Below are 27,246 nucleotides of genomic sequence, written 5' to 3' on the forward strand. Positions count from 1 at the left end.
AACAAGCAGGGTGGTGTGGGGTAGTGGACCTTGTGTCAAGAGGCACTAAGCCTTTGAAAAGAGCTGAACATTCAGGGACTCTCCCTGGCAGTCACTCATAGACAGGATCACTGAACGCTAGGATGGGAAGACTCAGCAGATGTCATAAGGCATCTTCATCCGGAGGTGGCTCGTGCTATCTTCACCCACTGGGGTGAAGATTGGTTGGATCTTTCACCACTGCCAAGAACGTGCCGTGTCACAATTACTAAAGTTTCCATGCAGAGGTTGCCTGGGCGATGTGTTCTCTCTGCAGCGGGGTGTAGATCCTGTGTGCTTTCCCACCATTACCTCTTCTGCCTCTAGTTCTGAGGAAGATCACGAAGGGTCGGGCTCTCCTCATCGAGAGAGTGGGGTACCACGTGACCCTCTCACTATTATCTGTGACCAAACTACTCAGGACCCTGTGGCTCATGAGTCTATGTTTTCTACTGGCGTAACTTAATCATTGGCCTTACAACGCACTTTATATATATTAATTTTGCGATTCCCCAAATGAAGGAATACTATTTTGTAATTTGCCGTTCCTACATGCCCCCTGAGATACCTTCTGTGTATAGACCATGATCACATTATCTACAGAAAAATTACAGATTGAACTCAAAACACTCTCAGTGGAAACTCTTCAAATACAGAATTTTCCAAGTCCCATTTTGGCCCACAGAGCTTTGCCAACCCAACAAAATCCAAAAGTGGGGAGGAATTATGTCACAGGACCCTGATCTGTTGGCCTTGATTATTTGCCCCCCAATCTGCCCTCCTTTACGGGAGGACGTCCTGTCGCAGCAGCAGGGCAGAGTGCTGCACCAAACCCCCCACAACTTGCACCTACACACCTGGAGATTGATCAGCACCAACTGAGTGGTTGTGACTTGATTGCTGAAGTTGTGGATGTTATTTATATATTGGGGGTACCGCTACCAAATCTAGTTATTCTGGTCACTGGCCGAATTGTGTGTTCTGCTGTGGAGAATGTCAAGTTGATCCCCTGCTGGCATAATTGTCTGAAGTGTTGGTCTAGGACGTTGGCTCTGTATATACTATCTCAAATTAAGAGATAGCATGCACAGAGTCCAAGGGTTCCCCTTAGAGGTAAGATAGTGGCAAAAATAGATAATACTAATGCTCTGTTTGTGGTAGTGTGGTAGAGCAGTAGGCGTAACAGAGGGTAGTCCTAAGCATTTGTTGCACACACACAGGCAATAGATGAGGAACACGCACTCAAAGACTTTACTCCAGGCCAATAGGTTTTTATATTGAAAAATATATTTTCTTAGTTTATTTTAAGAACCACAGGTTCAAGATTTACATTCAACACTTTAAATGCAAGGTACTTCACTTAGATACTTTAGGAACTTTGAATGAACACAATATCATGTACAGTCTTTGTAAAAATGGCAATAAAGTGGACACTGTGCAAAAATCAACAGTTCCTGGGGGAGGTAAGTAAAGGTTAGTTTTGAAGGTAAGCAAAACACTTACAAGTCTCAAGTTTGGGGCATAGGCAGCCCACCATTGGGGGTTCAAGGCAACCCCAAAGTTACCACACCAGCAGCTCAGGGCCGGTCAGGTGCAGAGGTCAAAGAGGTGCCCAAAACACATAGGTGCCAATGGAGAACAGGGGTGCCCCGGTTCCAGTCTGCCAGGAGGTAAGTACCCGCGTCCTCGGGGGGCAGACCAGGGGGGTTTTGTAGAGCACCAGGGGTGACACAAGAAGGCACAGAAAGTACACCCTCAGCGGCACAGGGGCGGCCGGGTGCAGTGTGCAAACAGGCGTCGGGTTTTGTATTGGTTTCAATGGAGGGACCTGGGGGTCACTCTAGCGGTGCAGACAGGCACAGGGGGGGCTTCTCGGGACAGCCACCACCTCGGCAAGGTAGAGGGTCGCCTGGGGGTCGCTCCTGCGTCGAAGTTCGGTTCCTTCAGGTCCTGGGGGTCGCGGGTGCAGTGTTGGTTCCAGGCGTCGGGTCCCTTGTTACAAGCAGTCGCGGTCAGGGGGAGCCTCTGGATTCTCTCTGCAGGCTTCGCTGTGGGGGGTCAGGGGGGGCATCTCTGGTTGCTCATGGGCTTGCAGTTGCCGGCGAGTCCTCCCTGAGGTGTTGGTTTTCTTCAGGTCGAGCCGGGGGCGTCGGGTGCAGAGTGTCGAGTCTCACGCTTCCTGCAGGAAGCGTGAAGTCTTTAAAGTTGTAGAAAAGTTGCAAGTTTATTGCAGATTGTTGAGCAGAGCCGCTGCTCACAGGAGTTTCTTGGTCCTGGGGGTCAGGGCAGTCCTCTGAGGCTTCAGAGGTCGCTGGTCCCTGTCGGATGCATCGCTGGAGCAGGTTTTCGAAGTTGGAGACAGGCCGGTAGGGCTGGGGCCAAATCAGTTGTCATCTTCCTCCTTCTCTGCAGGCTTGTAGGTCAGCAGTCCTTCTTCTTTCTTCAGGTTGCAGGAATCTCATTTCCTGGGATCTGGGGTGCCCCTAAATACAGAATTTAGGGGTGTGTTTAGGTCTGGGAGGGCAGTAGCCAATGGCTACTGTCCTTGAGGGTGGCTACACCCTCTTTGTGCCTCCTCCCTGTGGGGAGGGGGCACATCCCTAATCCTATTGGGGGAATCCTCCACACTCAAGATGGAGGATTTCTCAAGGCAGGGGTCACCTCAGCTCAGGACACATTAGGGGCTGTCCTGACTGGTGGGTGACTCCTCCTTGATTTTCTCATTATCTCCTCCAGCCTTGCCACCAAAAGTGGGGGCAGTGGCCGGAGTGGCGGGCATCTCCACTAGCTGGGATGCCCTGGGGTGCTGTAACAAAAGGGATAAGACTTTGAGGCTCACCGCCAGGTGTTACAGTTCCTGCAGGGGGAGGTGAGAAGCACCTCCACCCATTACTGGCTTTGTTCCTGGCCACAGAGTGACAAAGGCACTCTTCCCATGTGGCCAGCAACATGTCTGGTTTGTGGCAGGCTGGCGAAAACTAGTCAGCCTACACTAGAAGTCGGGTTGGCATTCAGGGGGCATCTCTAAGATGCCCTCTGGTGTATGTTACAATAAATTGCACACTGGCATCAGTGTGCATTTATTGTGCTGAGAAGTTTGATACCAAACTTCCCAGTTTTCATTGTAGCCATTATGGAAATGTGGAGTTTGTGTTGGACAAAGTCCCAGACCATATACCCCTATAGCTACCCTGCACTTACAATGGCTAAGGTTTTGCTTAGACACTGTAGGGGCATAGTGCTCATGCACATATGCCCTCATCTGTGGTATAGTGCACCCTGCCTTAGGGCTGTAAGGCCTGCTAGAGGGGTGACTTAACTATGCCACAGGCAGTGTGGGGTTGGCATGGCACTCTGAGGGGAGTGCCATGTCGACCTTAGTCTTTTTCTCCCCACCAGCACACACAAACTGTGAGGCAGTGTGCATGTGCTGAGTGAGGGGTCCCCAGGGTGGCATAAGACATGCTGCAGCCCTTAGAGACCTTCCCTGGCATCAGGGCCCTTTGTACCAGGGGTACCAGTTACAAGGGACTTACCTGAGTGCCAGGGCTGTGGCAATTGTGGAGTCAAAGGTACAGTTTAGGGAAAGAACACTGGTGCTGGGTAGCAGAGTCCCAGCACACTTTCAAATCGTAACTCAGCATCAGCAAAGTCAAAAAGTTAGGGGGTTACAATGCCAAGGAGGCATTTCCTTACAGTTGTTTTTTATTTTATCTTTGGCCCTGAAGGAATTTGGTGTGGACACCATTAAAAGTTATTTGTCATCTTTTTCGGCCACCCACACCTTTCATTATGCTGCAATGGGACCTAAATTTGGTCCTTACATTTCTAGTGAGCACCCCCTTCGAGCCCATCCACAGTAGCTCTTGGAGACTGCTGATGATCAAAACGGGGTTTCTCATTGCAATTACTTCTACACACTACATCAATGAGCTGCAGAAGATGACAGTACAACCCCCCCATACACCACCTTCTATCTCGGCAAATTGGTGCTGCAGACTCATGCCTCATTTCTTCCAGAAGTTGTGTCACCATTTCACATGAGTCAATCCATTACTCAACCCAAAATTTTCTTCCAGCCGCATTCCTCTAAGGAAGAGGGAATGATTTACTGATTGTCCCAAGGGGAGCTGTCGGTTTCTACATTAAGTGCATGAGGCAGTGGACAAACAGCTTTTCATTGGTTTTGCTTCCACGTGGAATTACCCCATGCATAAAACATGCTATGCCCTGGCCAAGAAGTAGCCCACCCCTGAGGGCCTACAGGCCCATTTCACCACAGCCAAGGTCACCACAAAGGCATCGGTGAAGAGTGTGAGTGTGTTGGACCTTTGACAAGCTGCTAGATGGGTGGATGTACACACTTTCACCCGGCACTACTGCCTCGAAAATCAAGTTTGAAGGTCTTGCAGGACTTCCTAGTGCGAGTCCACTTCTCAAACCATCCACCCTTTGGAAGGTACTTCTTTGGTATCTATTCAAACGTTGAGGAAATTGCAGTTAGAAGTATTAATCATAAGAAGAAGCTACTTACCCATAGTACGTCTTTCTGGCAGATACTCTAATCTAACCACAGATTATTTGCCCTCCCACCCCCTCCACCCTGCTTTGTGTACCTGGTGCCTATGATTGTAATAAGGTCTCAAGTTAGGTTTGGCCTACCATCTATGATCTGGAAAGGCTCAAGATAAACTGATGTAATCACACAGGGGTAGGGCCTATATACAGGCTAGGGTCTGGTGGCTTGATTGGCTAGGGCGTCCATTCTAAGGGCCTGTGTTTAACCTCATGATCACAGGTTCAGATCCTTGCAGGTCCAATCAGCCTTTCATCTTTCTGATGTTGATAAAACGAGTATCACTGAGTTGGGTTATAATAAAAATCTGTTATTCAGCGCCATGATACCCTTCTGGATGAACAGCACCAAGAAACCGTTCTGGATGAACGGGCTCTTAACAAATACATGTTATGTTATGTAGCTCTATACCATAATTTCCAGAGGCACTGCAAGTTCACTGAGGAGTCCGAAGGCGCTGCCTGAGAACAATTGCTGTGAAACATTCCAGATCCAGTCTGATGCATGGAGACAATCAAAAGGTGAGGAATCTGTGGTCAGATCATGTATTCAGCAGAAAGTGCATAATCGAAGTTAAGTAACCTCTTCTTTTCATACCTTGTCACTCTAGACAGAGGCCCGCCTTATGCAAATCAGTCCTGACCCTGCTCCTCATGGAAACCGTCTATCCCAAACGCTCAGGCAAGGCCCCTCTAGGTAGGACCACAATGAACCTCAGACTGGTTTCAGCCTCGCTAATCCACGTAGGTGAGGTGTAGTTACAACCTTTGGCAGAGCGAACAAGGGACCCACAGCTAGACATAGCCTTGGCCACTTAGGGCGTTACAACAAGAACATAAAAGGTGATTTAAAATAGATGAAGGCCAACCTTGTGGGTTTGTGAGTATTTTGTACGGCCTATTCCCATGCTGGATACAAGTGGAAATCAAGGCCCAGATTTATGGGCATTGTGGCACAGGGCAGAGCAGCAAGTTGCAGGGAAAGGGCAGGATGTACTTAACCACTGTGGCACATTCCTGTCCTTTCCCTCTGCGCTGGTTCCCTTTTGGATGTCAAGCACTAATGGAGGCTCCGCTACACGATGGTGCAAGGGTGTCCGTGTTACATGCACAATTGTTTTTGTGCAGGAAGTGACACCTTCCTGCACATAAACAATCCTTAGAAGCACTTTCATCTTTTTAAGTGTCATGCATAATGCAGCACACATAGAAAGAGGAAAAACAAGAAGAAATAGATATATTTATCCTAGTTGCACTTCATCAGGGAGGCGTAGGATTTTCACACATTCCCAGGTGTGGGAATGCGTCAACAACCATGGGTGTTGCATGGGAACACCCACCGCAATGCCCATAAAATGCTTCCCTAGCATAGAATAAGGCAATGCAGTGGTTTACTGAGTAGTACATTATCCTTGCTATGTCCTTATCTGGACACATCTAGGCACATGAATCTGACTGCGTAGCCCACTAGCCGTACTATATGTTTACCTGTAGGCCTCTAGGCACATGCTTCTGACTGCGTAGCCCACTAGCCCTGCTACACTGCGTTTCCATTATCCCTGCTACCTCCTTACCTGGACGCCTCTCGGAGCATGCATCTGACTATGTGCTTACCTGTAGGCCTTTAGGCGCATGCATCTGACTGTGTTGTCCACTAACTCTGCTACATCCTTACCTGGACACCTCTAGGAGCTTGCAGACTTTGTTGCCCTCTAGCCATGCCATATGCTTACCTCTAGGCCTCTAGGCTCATGCATCTGACTGTGTTGTCAACTAGACCTGCTACATCCTTACCTGGAGGCCTCTAGGTGCATGCATCTTACTATGTTGCCCACTAGCCATGCTACGTCTTTACCTATAGGCCTCTAGGCGCATGCATCTGATTGAATTGCCCGCTGAAACATTCCTCTCTAAAGCCCCCTGGGTGCTAGTAGCCAACTACCTTGTCTACTAGCCAGGCTATGTTTTTACCAGGAGGTCTCTGGGCATGGCAGCTCACCACATTGTCCACTAGCCACGCTTAACCTTATACAGAGTCCACTAACCTTGCCCTGTCCTGAACTTGAGGCCTCTGGGTGCTAGCAGCTGAGTGCATTGTGCGTTAGCCATGTGGGGTCCTTCTATGACAGCCTCTGGGCATCTTACCCAGATATCTCTGGGCACTAGCAGCTGACCGCGGTGTTGGCTAGCCATGCCTCATGCTTACCTGAAGGCCTCTGGGCACTAGCTACTGACCCTGTTGTTGGCTAGCCATGCCTCATGCTTACCGGGAGGTCTCTGGGAACTTGCAGCTCACTGTGTTTTCTACCTGGCATGCCTTATGCTTACCTGAAGGCCTCTGGGCGCTAGCCACTGACCTCGCTGCAGACTAGCCAAGCCTTGTGCTTACCTGGAGGCCTCTGGGCACTAGCTACTGACCGCATTGTCGACTAGCCATGCCTCATTCTTACTTGAAGATCTCTGGGAACTTGCCGCTCACTGACCATGTTGTCCACATGACATGCCTCATGCTTACCTGGAGGCCTCTGGGCGCTAGCAGCTGATCGCGTTGCCCACATCTTGCGGAACCCTGCCCAGAATGGGAGTAGACTGGTGAACAGAGCCGCATGAAGCTCATCAAACAGACTTGGCTCAGGGAGGTCCACATTCAGCGAGTCCTCCACCGCCATCATGGTAGTCTGCAGCAGGTCCTGGTCCATGTCGAGCTGGAGAGAAGGCAGAACAAGGCATGGTAACCTCTGGTGCTAGAGTGAGAATACCTGCTACCCAGTGCTGAAACAGCCTCATACCTGCTACCCAAAGCTGAAACAGCCTCATACCTGCTACCCAGTGCTGAAGAACCATCATATCTGCTATCCAGTGCGAAGAACCATCATACCTGCTACCCAAAGCTTAAACAGCCTCATACCTGCTACCCAAAGCTGAAACAGCCCTATACCTGCTTTCCAGTGCTGAGGAACCATCATACCTGCTAACCAGTGCCGAAGCAGCCTCATATCTGCTACCCAATGCTGAAACAGCCTCATACCTACTACCCAGTGCGAAGAACCATCATACCTGCTACCCAAAGCTGAAACAGCCTCATACCTACTACCCAGTGCTGAAGAACCATCATACCTGCTACCCAAAGCTGAAACAGCCTCATACCTACTACCCAGTGCTGAAGAACCATCATACCTGCTACCCAAAGCTGAAACAGCCTCATACCTACTACCCAGTGCTGAGGAACCATCATACCTGCTAACCAGTGCCGAAGCAGCCTCATATCTGCTACCCAATGCCGAAACAGCCTCATACCTACTACCCAGTGCGAAGAACCATCATACCTGCTACCTAAAGCTGAAACAGCCTTATGCCTACTACCCAGTGCTGAAGAACCATCATACCTGCTACCCAAAGCTGAAACAGCCTCATACCTACTACCCAGTGCTGAAGAACCATCATACCTGCTACCCAAAGCTGAAACAGCCTTATGCCTGCTGCCCAGTGCTGAAGAACCATCATACCTGCTACCCAGTGCCGAAGCAGCCTCATATCTGCCACCTAGTGCTAAAACAGCCTCAAACCTCCTACCCAGTGCCAAAGCCACCTCATACCTGCTACCCAGTGCTGAAGCAGCCACATACTTGCTATCCAAAAATGAAACAGCCTCATACCTGCTACCCAATGCTGAAACAGCATCATACTTGCTAACCAAAGCTGAAATAGCCTTATACCGGGTACCCAGTGCTGAAGCAGCCTTATACCTGGTACCCAGTGCTGAAGCAGCCTCATACCTAGTACCCAGTGCTGAAGCAGCCTCATACCTGGTACCCTGTGCTGAAGCAGCCTCATACCTGGTACCCTGTGCTGAAGCAGCCTCATACCTGGTATCCTGTGCTGAAGCAGCCTCATACCTGGTACCCCGTGCTGAAGCAGCCTCATACCTGGTACCCGATGCTGAAACAGCCTCATACCTGCTAACCAATGCTGAAACAGCCTCATACGTGGTACCCAGTGCTGAAGCAGCCTCATACCTGGTACCCCGTGCTGAAGCAGCCTCATACCTAGTACCCAGTGCTGAAGCAGCCACATACCTGCTAGCTAATACTGTAACGGCCTAGTAATCCAGTCTTCTCCCCACACTAGTCGTCTCTCCTGTCTCACACTCCTCTCCCCCCTCCCCCAAGGTGTCCGGCAGACTCTGATGCTTCTCCAGCTCTCTCTCTTTTCACCTGCATTCCTTTGTTACACCCATGCTCTTCCTCAAGCCCTTTGTGGATCTGCTGTTTCGACAATTCCATCCTTGTACCCTGGGTACCAGTACGCCCACCTCCCACTATCGCTGAAACTTGAACTCGCTCCAATGCTTCTCTCTCCCTGCAGCCCCATCGCAGGCCCTTGCCCTTTTTTGTCACCATGCAGTCCCCAATGCAACCAACCCCCTTCCACATGTCCCCCTGACTCTTCCCCACTGTGGCTCCTCTCTTTGATACCCATCACATTATCCCACACCATGCATCCAGAGTGTTGACACTCGCCCAGCCCCTCTCATTGTGGTGCAACCTCACCACTGCCAACTTGGGAGTGCCGTGTCCTCCACCGCCACACATCCACTCACTAACCAGTGGGTCTCCAAGTGCTCTGGAGACACATAGACATCTGAGACCAAGAAGCAACCTCTCTTCTCTCTTCTGAGAAGCCCACAGCTCCAGCCGTACCTGCAGTGATGGCTCCACCTGGGAGGCCAGGAAGCAGTCTCTTAGAATCCAGCTTTTCTTCTTCAGCAGGGCCTTGTCGGGGACATCATGGTGGGCATTCCTGTACTTCTGCACCTCCAAGCAGAAGCGGAGATGGTTCTCCAGCAGGGGAAGGTCCTCCATGGGGCCATATGTCTGGAGGTATTTTAGAAAATGCAGCATCTCTATTGTGGGCCAACCTTCAGCTGCCAACTGCAGTGATCTGGACAGCAAGGTTGCATCTTCTGGAGTTGGCTGTGCCCGGATCTGGTGCACCATCTTGGCCTTCCTCTTCTTCAGTCTCCGGAGGATCAACTTTGAAGCCATTGTGTGGAGGAGCGGCTCCAGCCTGACCCACCCTCCTGCTCCGACCTGGGAAGTTTGCACGCCACACGCTATAAGCCCTTCAGCCATGTCCTTCCAAAAGCGCCCGAACGACTCTTCCAACAAGGAGAGAAGAAAACCTCCTATCGCCTCGAGACATTCATCACTGATTTTTCCATTGTTCACCTCAGTTCTCAGCCGCTTGATGACTGTTTTTGGAACTGGGTTCATGGACCAAACACTTTGGCTGCAATCCATTGCCAGGAATTTTGTCACAAGGCCAATACGCTTCCTCCCCGCTTTGGCTGCTCGGCATTTGTCCAGTTGGTGAAGCATCTCCAACACCTCCAAGAGTTCGGCGCCCTCAGTGTCGTGGACTGCCTTCCGGTAGACGTTAAACACCGTCTTGCTCTGCAGCAGCTCAAGGGGTGGCCCTTTTGGTGCCTCAGAGTCCAGAGGCACATGAGGATGCTGGATGGGAGAGGTAGTTGTTCTCTGTTTCTTCTTTTTGTGTGGGCTCCTGCCCCCTTCAATGTTGAATCGGACAGTCCCTCTTCTCTTTCCGGTTCTGCAACAAATAGACGAGGGTCAGAAACATCATGGACGCCAGAGAACGGAAGGCACACTTGTATTTCAACACTCATGGAATCCCTTGTAAACAGGCTTGTCCAGTGGATGGGCACGTTAAAGGATTAACATATCATTGGAGTAGGTATTTACTCCACCCACAAGTGTTATAGTTAGCATGCCCCCACCCCATAACTTCCCTGCGGTCACACCAACTCACCCATTACTAAAGCTACCGTCACTGAGACTCGCCAATTCAATTCAGTTGAATTCTTCAATTCTTTATGTTTTGGAACTCAAAAGAGGTCCACATAAAAAACAAGACAAGATAATGAATGTGAAGCACATTAATACCGCACATTAAAGCAAATCTAAACACAGACACACGAAGACTTTAGCCAAAGCATCTGGGATTTGAAGGCTATGCTAGGTTTAATCCAACCATAGGGTTATTAAAGTAAGCCTACTTTTTAATTTAGTTAAATTTACTTTTTCTCACTCCAAGCCCAAGGTTAGTATTCATTCACTTTAATTTAGGGGTTTGGCTTTGCCTTAGTTTCAGGGTTATAATAAGGTTCCTTTTTATTTAATATAAATTAATCGCATTTAATTTAATTTAGGGTTAGGTTAGGGTTTGCGTACCAGTTACAATTGGCTTATGTTTAATTTAATTTACATTTTGATTAGGGTTAGTATAAATTTAATTCTTATCTTTTAGGATCTACTTTTGTAGCATTAAATAAAGATGATTGAAATGTATTTTAAGTTTAGTCTCGGGTTAACATCCGTATAAGTATAAGGCTACATCTTTTTTATATTTCAGTTTGTTGATATAAATGTAAGTTTAGGGTCAGGATTAGGGCTATCCTAGAAGATGGAACACTGGAAGAGGAGGAATGTGGTTGTAGGGTGCATTGCCTGGGCTGTAGCTGTGACAGACATCAGTGTAACCTAAATGTTCATGTGTTTTAATGGTCTACCATCAAGTGGTTTCACACCCAACATAGCTTGTTTTGTCAGCAACTCTTGATTGTGTTTTTTTAACCTTACGCAGTGCTTTGTTTATGAGCCGGTGGTTGCCGGTGGGTCTCACAGGTGCTAATTTTGGGAACCAGCACTTATTTCTCCTCATCAGACTATGACCCAGAGCTCGAGAGAGAAGAACACAAGAGGGAGAAGGAAGGAAGAAGACAAAGATGGAAAACAGTGACAAAGAAAGCAGAGATGAACAAGAACCTGCGAGTGTGAGATAAAGGGGCAGGGAGTGTCTGGTGGTGAGGAAAGGCAGGAGGTGGAATCAGGAATACAGGCCTGGGCACTCGGTGTGCCGACATTTAATAGCGTCACCTGCCAGTCTGGGAAAACTTTCAGCTCCGGCACTTATTATTATACAAATTAAGCACTGACCTCACCTAAATATCAGGTGTGATTTCAGATGTGTTAGTCTGATTAGTTCGATGGAAGAAAAACAAGACTACAAGAGGCGGAATGTATTAGGCTGTCAACATGAGGACCACTGGGAACAGCCTAAGTAATGTACTGGAGGACAGTGATCACCCTAACACAGTGGCCATCCTGCAGTGGACTTTCTTATACTTTTTTGAAACTCCATCACATGACAGCATGTCCCGGGCCACAAAAACATTACATTGGCAAAGCTGATTGGTTGGCATCTGGTATCAAAAGCGAGACCTATTGCCTTTGTCAGTGCATGTATTTGTAAGCCGGATCCCTTGTAAAATGTCCCTGGGTGCCTCCTTGAACTGTGTATTTAATTTGATTTTGTTTTTTTACTAATGCTTTAAATGTGCTCTGTAAAGCGCTTTGTTGTTCAATGCTATAAACTATATAGAAAACAAATAAATAAACCAGACGCCAATTAACTGAAGCTGATCCCATATTAGAGAAAGCAGGTCAAGATGTGTATATCCTTTTGTCTATATGTGACAATGTTACTGCTAATAATGTATTTATAGTTAGTGGTTAGTTTGTAAATAAAAACGTGCTTGTGCCCAAAGCTCTCCTCTGAAGCACGCGACTCCTGCATTTAAGTCTGCGAGCACGGAATCATTATTTTATTGCAAAATGTTGAATTTCAAGTGCACAGTACTGCTGTGACTTTCATATCCAAATTGTTAAACATACATGGATTGCATACTTACTGTCTCCCATCTTACTTTTGTTAATTGCAATAAGGCCTGTTCCTTTTAGAAGATTTAACCTTGACTAGACATTGAGGGACATATTTATGAGAGTGTTGCGTCACGTTTGCATCACACAATGTGGTACATGCATGACACAAACCTCTACGTACGATTTTGGAAGCCAAACAAAGCCACTCTGCATGGCTGAGTAGCTTCAAAAATCTGTAGTAACATTACACAGCACAAATTGCTGCATTGCTTTACTTTCCCCTGGGAAGGTGTTCCATGGGCATTGCTTGGGTGTTCCGACTCAACTCCCATGGATTTTAACGCATCCCCAGATTTACAAAGCCATGTAAACCTGGGATGCACCAAAACGTTACGCCTGAGGTGAGGCGTAATGAGGAGAAATATATATATTTTTTAATATTAATTTTTACAGTGCATTCCTGTCCTTTCCATCTGCCTTGGCACAATTTCAGCAGCCTACCACCAACGCTGGCACCCTTGCACCATGGCACAAAGGTGCCCGCATTGCATGCAGGGTTGTTTTGTGCAGTAAGGGGCATCTTCCTGCACAAAAACAATCCTAAACGGTGAAATTAAAATATTTCCCCTCATGAGACATAAGGTTTTGGCGCATCCCTAGGTTTACATGGTTTTGTAAATCTGGGAACCGTCAAAATCCATGGGTGTTGCGTGGGAACACACACGCAATGCCCATGGAACACCTTCCCAGTGCAGAGTAACACAACACAGTTATTTTTGTGCTGCGTTGTGTCACTCTAGATTTTCCACTCAGAGCCACACAAAATGACTTTGCATGGCTTCAAAAATGTCACTTAAGGTTTGCGATGCGTGATGCAAAAGCATTTCAATTCAGCTCGTAAATAGGCCCCTAAGTGTATACTTTAAGATTTTATTAAAATCAATGCCCTATTGTAGTGCAAATAATGTGTTTAGTTGTAACTATAAAGACAAACAAAATAATGGCAGTGAAACCGATCGATCAACAAAATATTAAAGAGAATTGAAACATTCTGAGAGTGTTATAGAATGCCCTTGCATGAAATGATAGTCAGCCTCTATTCTCCAGTCCCCCTTACCTGCCTCTAGCTAGGCTGCCTGAACACCAAAAGGGCCTGCATGAGTTACTAAAGTGGCCTCAAACCTGCATACCTTAGCCAAAGAACTCTTATGTTCTGTACTGAGAAGGTTGCACCTGTCTGCGCTCAATAAGTTATGGCGTCCCCGGCAAGCCGATAAGGGCAAGCTGGCACTGAGAAGCAGCCTGGGCCCTCACAAAGGATGTTTACAGCTGTGCTCGGTCAAACCAAGTCTCTGCCTTTCACTCGTCTGTACCCACCTTAAATACACTTTTCTGGTTATTTATAAAAGGGCAGGCTTGTCACTGAATGCACACATGCAAGAATCAACATATCAGTTCTGTTGTACATTCAATTAATTCTACAGGGCATTATAAATCATGCGAATACATATATATGAATAACTGATGCCAACTATAATAAACCCAAGTTTATACGTTACAGATGTGCAAGCAATGCTAATTGCAGTATGAGATATATGTGAGAAATGGACACTCAAGTAAATGAATACAGGAAATGCATGAAATGCAATGGGATATCCATAAGAAGAAACTGGAAAGGTTAATTCACAGGTGGCCCTAAGTAAAGGATGATACAAAATGCAGGCAGAGACCAGATGTGATGGAGGTGCTCGAGTTAGAAAGGGATGAAACTGTACTAACCTGAGCTTGAAAGTTAAGTGTGAATCAATCAACACTCCTAATGACTTGACTTTGGCAACTCCCATGGAAGTGGTCATCTAAATCGATTGCACCAATCAATGTTATTGCCAGCTAAAAGAATGTCCTGCTTATTGGCATTTAGTTAAGACCCATCCATTGCTGAACTTATACAAGCCAGGTGGTCAATTGTTTAGGTCAAGGAGTGATCAAGGCACACAATCATCTGAGTATTGTTGGCGTAAGCAATGTCAAAACAGCCAAAGGATCTAATCATTAGAGACAAAGGATGTACAAAAATGTGGAATAACACTGGAGACAGAGAGACTCCCTGAGGGGCGCCACAACTAACCGTGGTGCAAACAGAATGGAACCAAAGAAGCAAAACTGAATTCGGTCTTTGAGAAAAGATGAAAACCATGTAAGGTCTGGCTTGATTTCCAGCTATTCGGATGTGTGTGTGGCCAATCGCACAAGAGCCTGAGAGGAGCGATCAAGTACAAATAATTTGACATTGGGCCAGTCCATCAGTTTTCACACCGGTAAGATTTATGGAAAGATTAAGGGCCTGATTTAGAGTTTGCCGGGGCAGTTACTCCATCACAAACATGACGGATATCCCGTCCGCCTTATTACAAGTATAATGTAACATTAACATTAAATCAGGCCCTCAGTGATTATAACAGGTATGTGTCTGTAGCCCGCACATCTTTAGCTGGCATAGTAATATCTTCCACTGTGACCATCACTGCTAAGATAATGATGTTTGTATTAAAATCTACAAAAGTGGATCCTTACTACCAAAACCTATAGTAACAGCTCGACCCTCCAGCTGCCCCACTATAGGGAAAGAGGGCCCGAGCAGTAGTACCACTACCTTTCAGCGGATGGAGTTTTACCTCAGATTTTACACTTTGTGATGCATCATCATGAGGCCTCGCAAGACATTACACTCAAAGAGAAGATGGATAAACCTGCAGCTAGCGGAAACCACTTGTTCAGAGACTCTCAACATTCATTCAAGCACTACACCTATTGCTGTTCTAGACCCCACCGACACCAACTTTATCGACCTACTGAAAAGACTGGACAACATTGGCCTCAAGCAGCTGGTCATGAGCCCCATGCACAAAGCAGGACTCACCCTGTACCCCATCTTCACATCCAGCAACAGAATCAGCTACAGTCACACCACGTAACTCACCTGCTTGGACCAGTACATCGTACACTTCACCCTCGCCCCCATCCGCCACAGTCCCCTCCCACGGCTGGACCAAGGTTACTCTGCAGCAATGGACTGATGCCCTCAGCACCTCACAGCTCAACGTCACCACCAACTTGGATCAGGCACCAGCCACAAGCCACAGAACCACCAAAAAACCCAGCTAGTACATCCCGGAACTCAGCAAATCAAAACACAGGTGCAAGCAACTGGAGAGATCTGGCACACCAGCAAGAACTACGCCGACCGAGCCACCTTCAAAACAGTCCTCAACGACTACCACCATCAGATCAAAGCCACAAAAGAGGCCCTGACCCATCAGATCGAGAACAGCGCCAACCAAACCAAGGAACTCTCCACCATTGTCAGAGAGTTTGCCTGTCCATCATCAATCGAAAACTCCATCCCCCCTCACAGGAACTCACGATGCCTTCGCCGACCACTTCCACAACAAGGTAGAAACCATCTACAGTACCTTCCATCCCCAGCCCTCCGACCTCCCCAGCATCCCATCAACCTCCACCACCCGCTCACCTCATGGGAACAACTCAGCACATCAAACACAATCACACTCATGAGCTCCATCCACTCTGGAGCACCCACTGCCCCCACAGGATCTTCAGCCTGGAGAGAAAAGAGATTAGTGGCCAGCTCACCACCATCCTCAGCGCCTCGTTAACTACGGCCACTTTTCCAGAAAACTGGAAACACGCAGAGATCGGACCTTTACTCAAGAAGCCCTATGCAGACCCCAGCGAGCTCCAGAATTACCACCCAATATCTCTGCTCCTGTTCCCTGCCAAAGTCCTGCGGAAGGCCAAAAAGAAAAAAGGGAGCACACTGCCTCACACTCAAGCAAAAAGTTAGCCCCAATGCATCATGGTAAATGCAGTCACTTCGTTTTGTGCTGAAAAAGTAATTAAAAGTCTTTCACCTAAGTAGGTGCAGCAAGTGCTGTGTATCTCTGGACACGTGTTTCTAGGTTTAGCCCGTCATCAGCAGAGAGCAGCCAAGTCTGTGGGGTTGCTTGAAATGCCGCCAAAAGTCTTCTCGGGTTTATGTACCACTCACTGGCGCAAAGGTGCCTCTCCAGAGCTCGTCAGCTCGTTAGCTCAAGGGAGCAGTCATTGGACAAAAAGAAAAAAGGGAGCACACTGCCTCACACTCAAGCAAAAAGTTAGCCCCAATGCATCATGGTAAATGCAGTCACTTCGTTTTGTGCTGAAAAAGTAATCAAAAGTCTTTCACCTAAGTAGGTGCAGCAAGTGCTGTGTATCTCTGGACACGTGTTTCTAGGTTTAGCCCGTCATCAGCAGAGAGCAGCCAAGTCTGTGGGGTTGCTTGAAATGCCGCCAAAAGTCTTCTCGGGTTTATGTACCACTCACTGGCGCACAGGTGCCTCTCCAGAGCTCGTCAGCTCGTTAGCTCAAGGGAGCAGTCATTGGACAAAAAGAAAAAAGGGAGCACACTGCCTCACACTCAAGCAAAAAGTTAGCCCCAATGCATCATGGTAAATGCAGTCACTTCGTTTTGTGCTGAAAAAGTAATCAAAAGTCTTTCACCTAAGTAGGTGCAGCAAGTGCTGTGTATCTCTGGACACGTGTTTCTAGGTTTAGCCCGTCATCAGCAGAGAGCAGCCAAGTCTGTGGGGTTGCTTGAAATGCCGCCAAAAGTCTTCTCGGGTTTATGTACCACTCACTGGCGCACAGGTGCCTCTCCAGAGCTCGTCAGCTCGTTAGCTCAAGGGAGCAGTCATTGGACAAAAAGAAAAAAGGGAGCACACTGCCTCACACTCAAGCAAAAAGTTAGCCCCAATGCATCATGGTAAATGCAGTCACTTCGTTTTGTGCTGAAAAAGTAATCAAAAGTCTTTCACCTAAGTAGGTGCAGCAAGTGCTGTGTATCTCTGGACACGTGTTTCTAGGTTTAGCCCGTCATCAGCAGAGAGCAGCCAAGTCTGTGGGGTTGCTTGAAATGCCGCCAAAAGTCTTCTCGGGTTTATGTACCACTCACTGCGGAAGGCCATCAACCTGCAACTCACCAAATGCCTGGAGAAAAACAACCTGCTATACTCCTCCCAGTCAGGCTTCAGAGACAATCACAGCACCAAGACAGCTCTGATTGCTGCAATAGATGACATCTGCACCCTGCTTGACAGAGGAGAAGCAGCTGCCCTGATCTTGCTCGACCTCTCCGCCGCCTTCGACACTGTCTCCCACCACACACTGATCAACCGACCATGCCAGATTGGGATCACAGACCATGCACTCAGATGGATGGCATCCTTTCTCACGGGACGCACCCAGAGAGTCTACCTCTTCACCTCACAGGTCAAGCACACCATCTGCGGCATCCCCAAAGGCTTCTCCGTAAGCCCAACACTCTTTAACGTCTGCATGACACCACTCAGAGACATTGTGAGATCGCACAACATCAACATCATCTCCTATGCTGATGACACGCAGCTCATCCTCGCACTCTCAACAGACCCCACCAAGATGAAGACCAACTTCCACAACTGTATGAAGAACATATCTGCCTGGATGAAGGACAACTGCCTGAAACTCAACACGGACAAAACCAAAGTTCCCATCTTCAGCAGACACTCAACTCTCTGGAATGACTCCTGGTGGCCAGCAAAGCTCAGACCCACACCCACACCGAAAGATCACGCCCGCAACCTCAGCATCATTCTAGACAGCGAGCTCTCCATGAAATGCCAGGTCACCACTGTTTCCTCAGTCTGCTTCCACATGTTCTGCACGCTCTGCAAGATCTTTAAGTGGCTCCCCCTCTGCATGAGGAAGACAGTGACACAGGCCCTCCTCACCAGCCGACTGGACTACGGCAATGCACTCTACGCAGTCACCACCACCTAAGTCATGCAAAGACTCCAGACAATCCAGAACACAGCTGCCAGACTCATCCTCAACCTTCCCAAGAGGACCCACATTACCCAACACCTGAAGGACTTCTATTGGCTCCTGATCCAGAAAAGATGCCACTACAAGCTCCTGACCCATGCCTACAAAGCCCTCCATAACCAAGGATCTGCCTACCTTAACCACCACCTTCACCTCCAACAACCAACCAGGAACTTCCTCTCAGCACACATTGCCCTCGCGAAGATACCACGCACACGCTGCTGCCGCACTGAAGGATGCTCCTTCTCCCACCTCACCTCCAAAGCCTGTAACGCCCTCCCCCTCCACTCCGCACCGTCGCTGAACCACTTCAGAAGGGGACTGAAAAGAAATACCTGCAGCAAGCGCCTTGATATCCACTCGGGTTCCAAGCCGTGCTATACAAATAACACAAGATTGATTGATTGATAGATAACTCTCAGGTAAGGTTTTCGTTCTGCTGTGTTAGGTATGTAGCTGGACTGGCCACGGGTGACAAGAAGCACTACAAAAGTCTACTGATTGATTGATTAATTGAGAAGTCGAAGCGTTCACTAAATAATTATCTCTTAATATATTTACATTCACACACACAGACATACACCCACTCACACACAACACCCCCCACCCTCCCACCCCCCTACCCTGTCGGATGCCCGACTTACCTTATCCGGCAAGGAGGTCATCTGGCACGGAACGGGAACGAACACTTCCACTGCCGGCAGCGCCCCACAATCAGGACACTGCCAGGCCGTATTACAGGTCTTAATACGGCTGGTGGAGTCCTTCTGGAGAGGCGGGCCGGTGGTGGAACTGCCCTTGCGCCTCTGCCCCCCAGCACGACTACTGCAGGATTTCTGCCAAAAATGTGGGGGAAATCGTGCAGTACTCGTAATATGGTGGGAGGAAGACCGCCAGCACTGGCGGTCTTCTAGGCCCGCAGCTTTGGCGCTCTTTTAAAAAGACCGCCAAAGTCATAATGAGCACCTAAGTGCCTTACTCAGATGAGTATGATATATTCTGCCACATAATTACATAAAACAGAACATTATATTGCATTTATGTAAAAGGTATAGAAAGTACAAATAGAGAGTAGGGTATGGTGTATCCCTCTTAAGGCACTGGCTTGCATGTGTTTTTCATGGTTTGTCATTGGTTACCAGTGCTGTCCATCAAGGACACGGCATTTCGAGGATGGTTATATAGTTGTACTTGTGTTCCCGTTAGGTTTTGGTGATGGCCTACAGGTAATCCTGCGCCTGGGTACCCTCATGGATGACAAGCAGCGCTCTAAAAATCCACCTTACATTACATCACTTTACAACCCTTTTGTTAGACTGCAGATCAATCAATCAATCAATCAATCAATCACAATATTTGTAAAGCGCACTACGTACCCGTTAGGGTTTCAAGGCGCTGAAGGGAGGGGGGGGGTGCTGCTATTGGTCGAAGAGCCAGGTCTTAAGAAGTCTCCTGAAGGCGAGCAGGTCCTGGGTCTGCCGCAGGGAGGTCGGGAGGGTGTTCCAGGTCTTGGCGGCAAGGTAGGAGAAGGATCTGCCCCTGGAGGTCTTGCGCTGGATGCGGGGAACAATGGCGAGGGCGAGGTTGGCGGAGCGGAGTTGGCGGGAGGGGGCATGGAAGTTGAGTCTGTTGTTCAGGTAGGCAGGTCCGGTGTTGTGGAGTGCCTTGTGGGCGTGGGTGAGGAGCTTCAAGGTGAACCTCTTGTCTACGGGGAGCCAGTGGAGGTCTTTTAGGTGGTGGGAGATGTGGCAGTGGCGGGGTACGTCGAGGATCAGTCGGGCGGAGGCGTTTTGGATGCGTTGGAGGCGTCAGATGTCTTTTGCTGGGATGCCTGTGTAGAGTGCGTTGCCGTAGTCTAGTCTACTGCTGACAAGGGCCTGGGTCACCGTTTTTCTGGTTTCCGTCAGGATCCATTTGTAGATTCTACGGAGCATGCGGAGGGTGTTGTAGCAGGAGGAGGAAATTGCGTTGACCTGCTTGGACATGGTGAGGGCGGAGTCAAGGACGAAACCCAGGTTGCGTGCGTGGTTGGCTGGCGTTGGCGGGGGTCCCAGCGCGGTGGGCCACCAGGAGTCGTCCCAGGCTGAGGGGGTGCGTCCGAGGATGAGGACCTCCGTCTTGTCGGAGTTCAACTTCAGGTGGCTCTTTCTCATCCACTCGGCGATGGACTTCATTCCCTCGTGGAGGTTGGCTTTGGCGGTGTGTGGGTCTTTGGGGAGGGAGAGGATGAGCTGTGTGTCGTCGGCGTAGGACAGAATGTTGAGGTTGTGCTGACAGGCCAGTTGTGCGAGGGGGGCCATGTAGATGTTGAACAGCGTCGGGCTTAGTGAGGAGCCTTGGGGTACGCCGCAGATGATGTTGGTGTCTTCGGAGCGGAAGGGTGGGAGTCGGACTCTCTGGGTTCTGCCGGAGAGGAATGAGGAGATCCAGTTGAGGGCTTTTTCTTGTACTCCGGCTTCGTGGAGGCGTGTTAATAGGGTGCGGTGGCAGACTGTGTCGAAGGCTGCGGATAGGTCCAGGAGGATGAGGGCTGATGTTTCGCCATTGTCCATTTGCTGTCTGATGTCATCTGTGGCGGCGAGGAGAGCAGTCTCGGTGCTGTGGTTGCGTCTGAAACCGGACTGGGAGGGGTCCAGGATGGAGTTGTCCTCGAGGTGGTGGGTGAGCTGAGCGTTGACGATCTCGGTGACCTTCGCCGGGAAGGGGAGGAGGGAGATCGGACTGAAGTTTTTGAGGTCGTTGGGGTCTGCCTTGGGTTTCTTGAGGAGGGCGTGAATTTTGGCGTGTTTCCAGCTTTCCGGGAAAGTTGCGGTTTCGAAGGATAAGTTGATGACCTTTCGAAGTTGGGGGGCGATGGTAGAGTCGGCTTTGTTGTAAATGTGGTGGGGGCATGGGTCAGAAGGGGATCCTGAGTGGATGGAGTTCATGATCTTGCCAGTTTCAGAGTCATCTATGTGGGTCCAGGCGGTCAGGCGGTTGGTGCAGGTGGAGCTGTCGGGGGTGGGGTCTGGCGGAGGCGTGGTGTTGAGGCTGTCGTGGATGTCGGCGATCTTTTGATGTAAGAAGGTGGACAGGGTGTCGCAGAGTTCTTGGGATGGTGGGATGTCGTTGACGTTGGCGCTGGGGTTGGAGAGCTCTTTCACGATGCAGAAGAGTTCTTTGCTGTCGTGTGACTTGTTGTTCAGGCGTTCTGTGAAGTGGGAACGTTTGGCGAGTCTGATTAGCTGGTGGTGCTTTCGGGTGGCCTCCTTGTGGGCTGAAAGGCTGTCGGGTGTGGGTTCGAGGAGCCATTTCTTCTTTAGTTTCTGGCAGGTGCGTTTGGAGGTGAGGAGTTCGTCAGTGAACCAGGCGGCTTTTTTTCTTTCTTGGTTGTCGGTGGATCTCTTGAGTGGTGCAAGGGTGTTGGCGCAGTCGTTGATCCACTGATGTAGGTTGAGGGCGGCGGTGTCTGGGTTGGTGGAGTCGGTGGGCTGGTTCTGGGCGAGGGTGCTGGTCAGCTGGTCTTCGGTGACTTTGCTCCAGCGGCAGTGTGGTGGTGGTTGGGTGCGGTGGTGTTCGATGTGCTTCTTGAATGTGAAGTGGATGCAGTGGTGGTCGGTCCAGTGGAGTTCGGTGGTGTGGTTAAAGGTGACGTGGTTGCTTGCGGAGAAGATCGGATCAAGCGTGTGGCCGGCGATGTGGGTGGGGGTGTTGACCAGTTGTCTGAGGCCGAGGTTGGAGAGGTTGTTGATCAGAGATGTGGTGTTGGCGTCGTTGTTGTTCTCCAGGTGGAAATTGAGGTCTCCAAGGAGGATGTAGTCCGTAGAGGTGAGCGCGTGGGTGCTCGTGAGGTCGGCGATGGAGTCGCTGAAGGGTGCTCGTGGTCCAGGGGGTCGGTAGATGAGTGTTCCCCTGAGAGTGGTGTTGGGGTCAGTGTGGATCCGGAAGTGAAGGTGTTCGGCGGTCTTGAGGGTGTTGTCCATGTGGGTGTGGATTTTGAGGGTGGATTTGTGGGCGATGGCTATTCCTCCTCCGATTCCGTTGGGGCAATCCCTCCTGGTGATCTTGTAGCCGTCCGGGATGGCTATGGCGATGTCAGGTGCTGAGGAGTCGTTCCACCAAGTTTCGGTCAGGAAGGCTACGTCAGGGGCGGTGGTGTCGAGCAGGTCCCAGAGCTCGATGGCGTGCTTGCGTGCGGAGCGTGTGTTGAGGATATGCTCTTTCCTGTGTTTACCTGACAATGAGACATATTTAATTGCTGATTTATGGCTTTCTTTGTTTAGAAAGTTTGTGCTGTTTGGATACCATAGCTATATTAAGTCATAAAGACACAGTGCCCTTTACAAACTGCCCTTGCACAGTTGTGTGTTTTATTTTGCTGTCATGATAACATGATGTTTGTATTATGTTATTTTTTTATTCGTAACATAAACATATACATACACAAAAGCTAACTTGAACGATGCAACAAAGTACAGGCCATTTGTCAGATGTATCAACTTTGCATTATTTTGCTCTGTATCTCCTTTAAGCTCAACACTTAACTGTTCTTTGGAGTTCTTTTCATAACAACTTTCTCTGAAGGGACTAGTTAACTGTACCAACACAGCCTGTTGGAAGTGGTCCTACTCCCAGCTTACATCTTGGCACAGCCCACAGTTGTCCTTTATTGTGGTATGTTCTTTAGAGGAGAGCTGGGTGCAACACACATGCAGTCACCCAACTATTATCAAATGTTTCCCCTAACAAAAAGTCAGGCCTATTGGTTTTGCCAATGCCTGTCCAGTTTGGCTGGGTCAATGGAAAGGCTAGAGATAGCGGCTTCCCCGCCCTCCCTTGGAGATCTTGGTATTTCCACGTGACAGCAGGAGCTGTGGGAGTCGGGAAAGGTTGGTACCTCTCTAGTTTCACAGCTTCTGCCCCCCCAAAGCTCTGCTACTACAACATTCTACAGACCTTGTTGAGAGACCAGTCGTGGCTCGCACTAAGCTGAACGGACGGGGTGGCATGCGCGTGGGGTGAAGAATTAAATTAAATAATATTTTTAAAAAGTTTTTAAAAAAGACTTTCCTCCTCCGCTGCGCGCCGCTGCTCTGTCCCTCGTCGACTGCAAGCACAGGCTCCCAGCCTGCCCTGAGCCAATCCCGACGCTGCTATATATATTAGATATATTAGCAATGACTGAGGTTCATGCCAGCTTTCCATACATGGCTTTCTGTTGTTGTCAGAGGCTGCAGGTTAGGCCCCAGGAATGCTGGAGCACCTGTGTGCACAGCCCCCCGACACTAATTGCTTGCAGTGCTCGGCACCCCAATCTCTAAGGCTAGTTTGCCCAGAAAATATCTTGAAGGCATTGGTTAAAAATCTCCTCCTGCAGGGTCACAAGATCCAGGCCTGTAACACGAGCTTTCCATGCTCTCAGCATGTCTGATGGGGCAGCAAAAAGTGTCTTACCTCAGCTGGTGAATTAAACATTTAGCAGTCCGAAACATAAGTCTGCACAAACTAGGACAGAAATACCTGATGCTTTCGTGGAATAAAGTTTTAAACTTTCTAAAGTGATCAGATCCTTGATTAGGCATCTCCGATTACCAAGGGGACTGTTCACTTCATTCTTTGAGCCTGAGGCTTTGAAGGGGTTTTTACTGGTTAAGTAAGGATTGCATATTTGTAACCTTTTGTCTGGTTTTGTTTTTGTTGTGCTTCTAGTGTGCCAGTGGGAGGTTTCATCCCCTGTCCCTTCAGCTGGTTTTGGTTGTGGAAAGCCTGCACTCAGTGCAGGATGCCTGAGTTGGTTTTGGTGAAGCCAAGGATAAGACTTTGGGCAAGATTGGTTCATTAGGAAAGTTTATGTTGGATGCCATGGCACAGAGCTGTTGATCTTGGGAAGTTACAGTAAGGGCACCAGGCCTGTCGCATTAATTGTGAAAAGCATGTGCTAAAGCCAATAGGTCTTTAAGAGTGAGTTGTTATCGCACTGAGATACAGGCAGCACAAGGGTATTGGGTCACAGGAAATCTCACCAATGACCATAGCAGGGTTTGGTGTTGTTCACCCCCTTCTGACGTATCCTGGGGGAGAAGATTTCCACTATGAAACTCCCTGTCAGGCCTTCCTGAAAGAGGTCATATAATGTGTGAACTGTAAAATGGACATATGTGTATTTTAAACTGGATGCATCATGGGTGCTGCTTATGTACAATTCTGTAGATCTTTGCTGGTTATGTTGACAAGGCATTGGTAAAGCCTATAGCGCCTTACCGGATCAGTAGAAACGCTATGTCAGTTTCCATAGGTTTGCACTGTTTATTGTGTAAACTTATAACAAAGCTAGAAGTCCTGATTTGCTTCTTGTAAAATAGCATTTGTTAAATGCAGCAGGCTTTTAAGGTTCGATTGCTATTACATTTTGTTAAAGCCTTTAGGCGGGTCATTTTTCTTACATGGAATATCAGATTACCATATTAGCCAGTGGGGTACAGTTATACACCGGTTACAGGCCTGCCCCGGCCCTCCCAAGTGCATCATGGTCAATGCAGTTCAAGGCAGTCCATAGCTTACACTTCCTCTTGTGGTCGCTTCAGGGCTGAAGCACAGCCATTGATGTTAGCCCTTGACACCAGTATTTCATTTGTCTGAACACTTCTGAAGAGCAGAGTCCTTCAGGGGGGCTATGACCTGTTGCTTAGTGTCTGTGCAGACCATGTTCTCCTCAACAGACTGGTCAGATCTGACTCGCTTGAGGGGGTGTTTCCCGAAACCCTTTGCTTTCTCTCCCTGGGTTTTGCTGATTCTCTTTCAGTGGCTTTGGGGCTCTGGGCACCTTCCCACTGTAAGTGCAGTGTGAAAGTGCGCACACCCCTCCTACGCATCCTAGGAGATGGCATTTACCTGTGTGTGCGCACTTGCACCAAAGGTGTGTTAAACGTGTGCTAAGCCTGTCATTGCAGGGCTGTGAGCGCCTTGGCACTTCTGCTCAGGTTGGCCTTCTAAATCCCCAGCCAATCCTGAGGGGGTCTTTCACTACCACTAGAGCACCCCTAGGGTGGTAAGTACCAGGGGTGAAGCTAGTGGTAGGTGAAAGGCAGGCAGGTGCACATGTGTGTTCCCTGCCTGGGTAGAGAGGAGTACCCATGTGTGTTTTAGCTACAGCTGAGCGTTGCTCTGCCCATAGGCATGTGGGGGAATGGTTGAAATCACTCCAAACTGCAACCGTGGATTGCAGTGGAAATGCCTCATTATGTTTCCTATAATTTGATTCATACTGACAAACCCCGTCCTCTGATAAATGTGGTTTTATCATTACTAACTAAGATATGGCACTTCTGGGAAGTGGGCATTGCTCTGTTCTAAAACTCTTTGTGTGCCTTTCTACTTAGCTCCAGTCCACACTGGAGGCCGGGGGAGCACATCTGTGCATTCCCCAGTGACAGCTATAAACCTTGTGCATGCAACTGGAATGACAGACCTCTGCCATCTGAGGGCCTGGCTGGACAGATTGGAGGGAGAGGTTTCGACACTTGGCCTCTGGGGGCCAGATCATGGCCCCACTAAAGATTAAAAGCTGCATTCCTCTGCCCCATGGCAGACTGGACTGATATTTAAGGGGGACATCTGTGATTCAAGGGGAGACACTCTGAACCACACCCAACTTCAAAGGCACACTACAGTATAACTACTGGGACCATACTTCAGCACGGCAGAGATAATCTTGTGGGGATGTTGGACGGGAGAATCTGGTCTATGTGGTGCACACCGTCAGAGAATCTGTTGTGCACATGGAAGAATTACTGCCCTTGGAAGGGACCGTCCACCCTTCCTGAATAGTGGCTGACCAGGGTGACTACCTGCTGCTGTGTGGCACCCTGAAGTTTGCTCTCTAAGGGCTTGTCGGCTTGCCCCGTGTTCTCTTGCGGAGGTCTTAGGGACATCAAAGACCTCATGTGAAGGACCCACGCCATCTACTTGTGATACCTGGAGAGCAGTGCCCTCATAAGTACCCACATAGTCTGCTGTAATCCAACTGGTAGCACGGTGTGAGCTTTAAACTAAGAAGTGCGACTGGAGACTGGATTGCCTGGAGCAGAGCCCCAAAAGTGTTGCCCGCATCTAAAGAGTGTGGCTCCTGCATCACAGGGCCTCAACATGCATAAGCATCTTGTTGGTGGTGAGCGCATTTACAGGTTACAGGATCCAGCGTGACCTGCTTCGTAAAACGTGCAGCTTTTCTCTCATGCGACACGCTGATTGCATGCTCATTGTGTATGGGGCCTGGTTCACAAGTTGCGACCCTCTGATGTGAAGGCATACCCGTAGTAGTGCCTCATTCTACCTCATGCAGCACTACTGAACTTGTGCCTATGAATGTGTTACTGGGACTGCCTGGTGCGACTCGTATCCACGTGCACCAGGAGTTGTGCCTCATTTCCAGGGAGGCATGGAATTTGCAACTCTTCGTGTTGTGTGAAGCCGAAATTGTCTGGTGCGAAGTGTACCTGCGCGCACCAAACGATTGTGCCCAGATTGCCTTGGTGCTACTCTGAGCATCGTGCGACTTTTGGGGGGCCTCCTTCTACCGAGAGGCTCCCCTGCTTCATTCATCACTTGTTCCCTTTGGGCCCTCAATGCAGCGAACCACCTGCCCCCTCCTCACCAGGCCCCAACAACATCATGATGCCAGGTAGTATTGCCCAGACTGGGCCTGGATGGTGAGAGTGACTGAGTGGGTTGAAGGAACACTTCCGAGAGCAAACGGAAGTGGATAAAGAGACCGCACGACCCCCCTCTGTGCTTCTCATAACTGGGCTGGTGACGAAAGGCACATTACAAAATCATCCTTTGATTAAATGGCTATTGCGCTCAGCCACTTCTGCTCCGCCTCCTGTGGATGAACTTCCAGAGTGGTGGCCAAACCCCCCCATTTGTAAACTGACTCCTAATCAGTCCTGCTATCTACCCCCACCTTCTTCCCTGGGACCCTTATTGAGTATGACTCCTGCCATGATCAGCC

At 49.0% G+C, this 27,246-nt stretch overlaps 1 protein-coding gene across 1 annotated transcript in view; it reads right to left on the reverse strand.

Moving 5' to 3' along the window:
• LOC138296879 (regulator of G-protein signaling 22-like) overlaps window positions 1-27,246 on the reverse strand; it is a 396,955-nt gene that overhangs the window by 42,392 nt on the left and 327,317 nt on the right. Inside the window, exons 16-17 of the mRNA XM_069236373.1 lie at window positions 9,294-10,203; window positions 7,109-7,298 (exon numbers count right to left, since the gene is read on the reverse strand). Coding sequence (XP_069092474.1) covers window positions 7,109-7,298; window positions 9,294-10,203 — 1,100 coding nt within the window. The remainder of the gene's footprint in view (window positions 1-7,108; window positions 7,299-9,293; window positions 10,204-27,246) is intronic.

Source organism: Pleurodeles waltl, chromosome 5, assembly GCF_031143425.1.
Source record: "Pleurodeles waltl isolate 20211129_DDA chromosome 5, aPleWal1.hap1.20221129, whole genome shotgun sequence".
NCBI lineage: Eukaryota > Metazoa > Chordata > Amphibia > Caudata > Salamandridae > Pleurodeles > Pleurodeles waltl.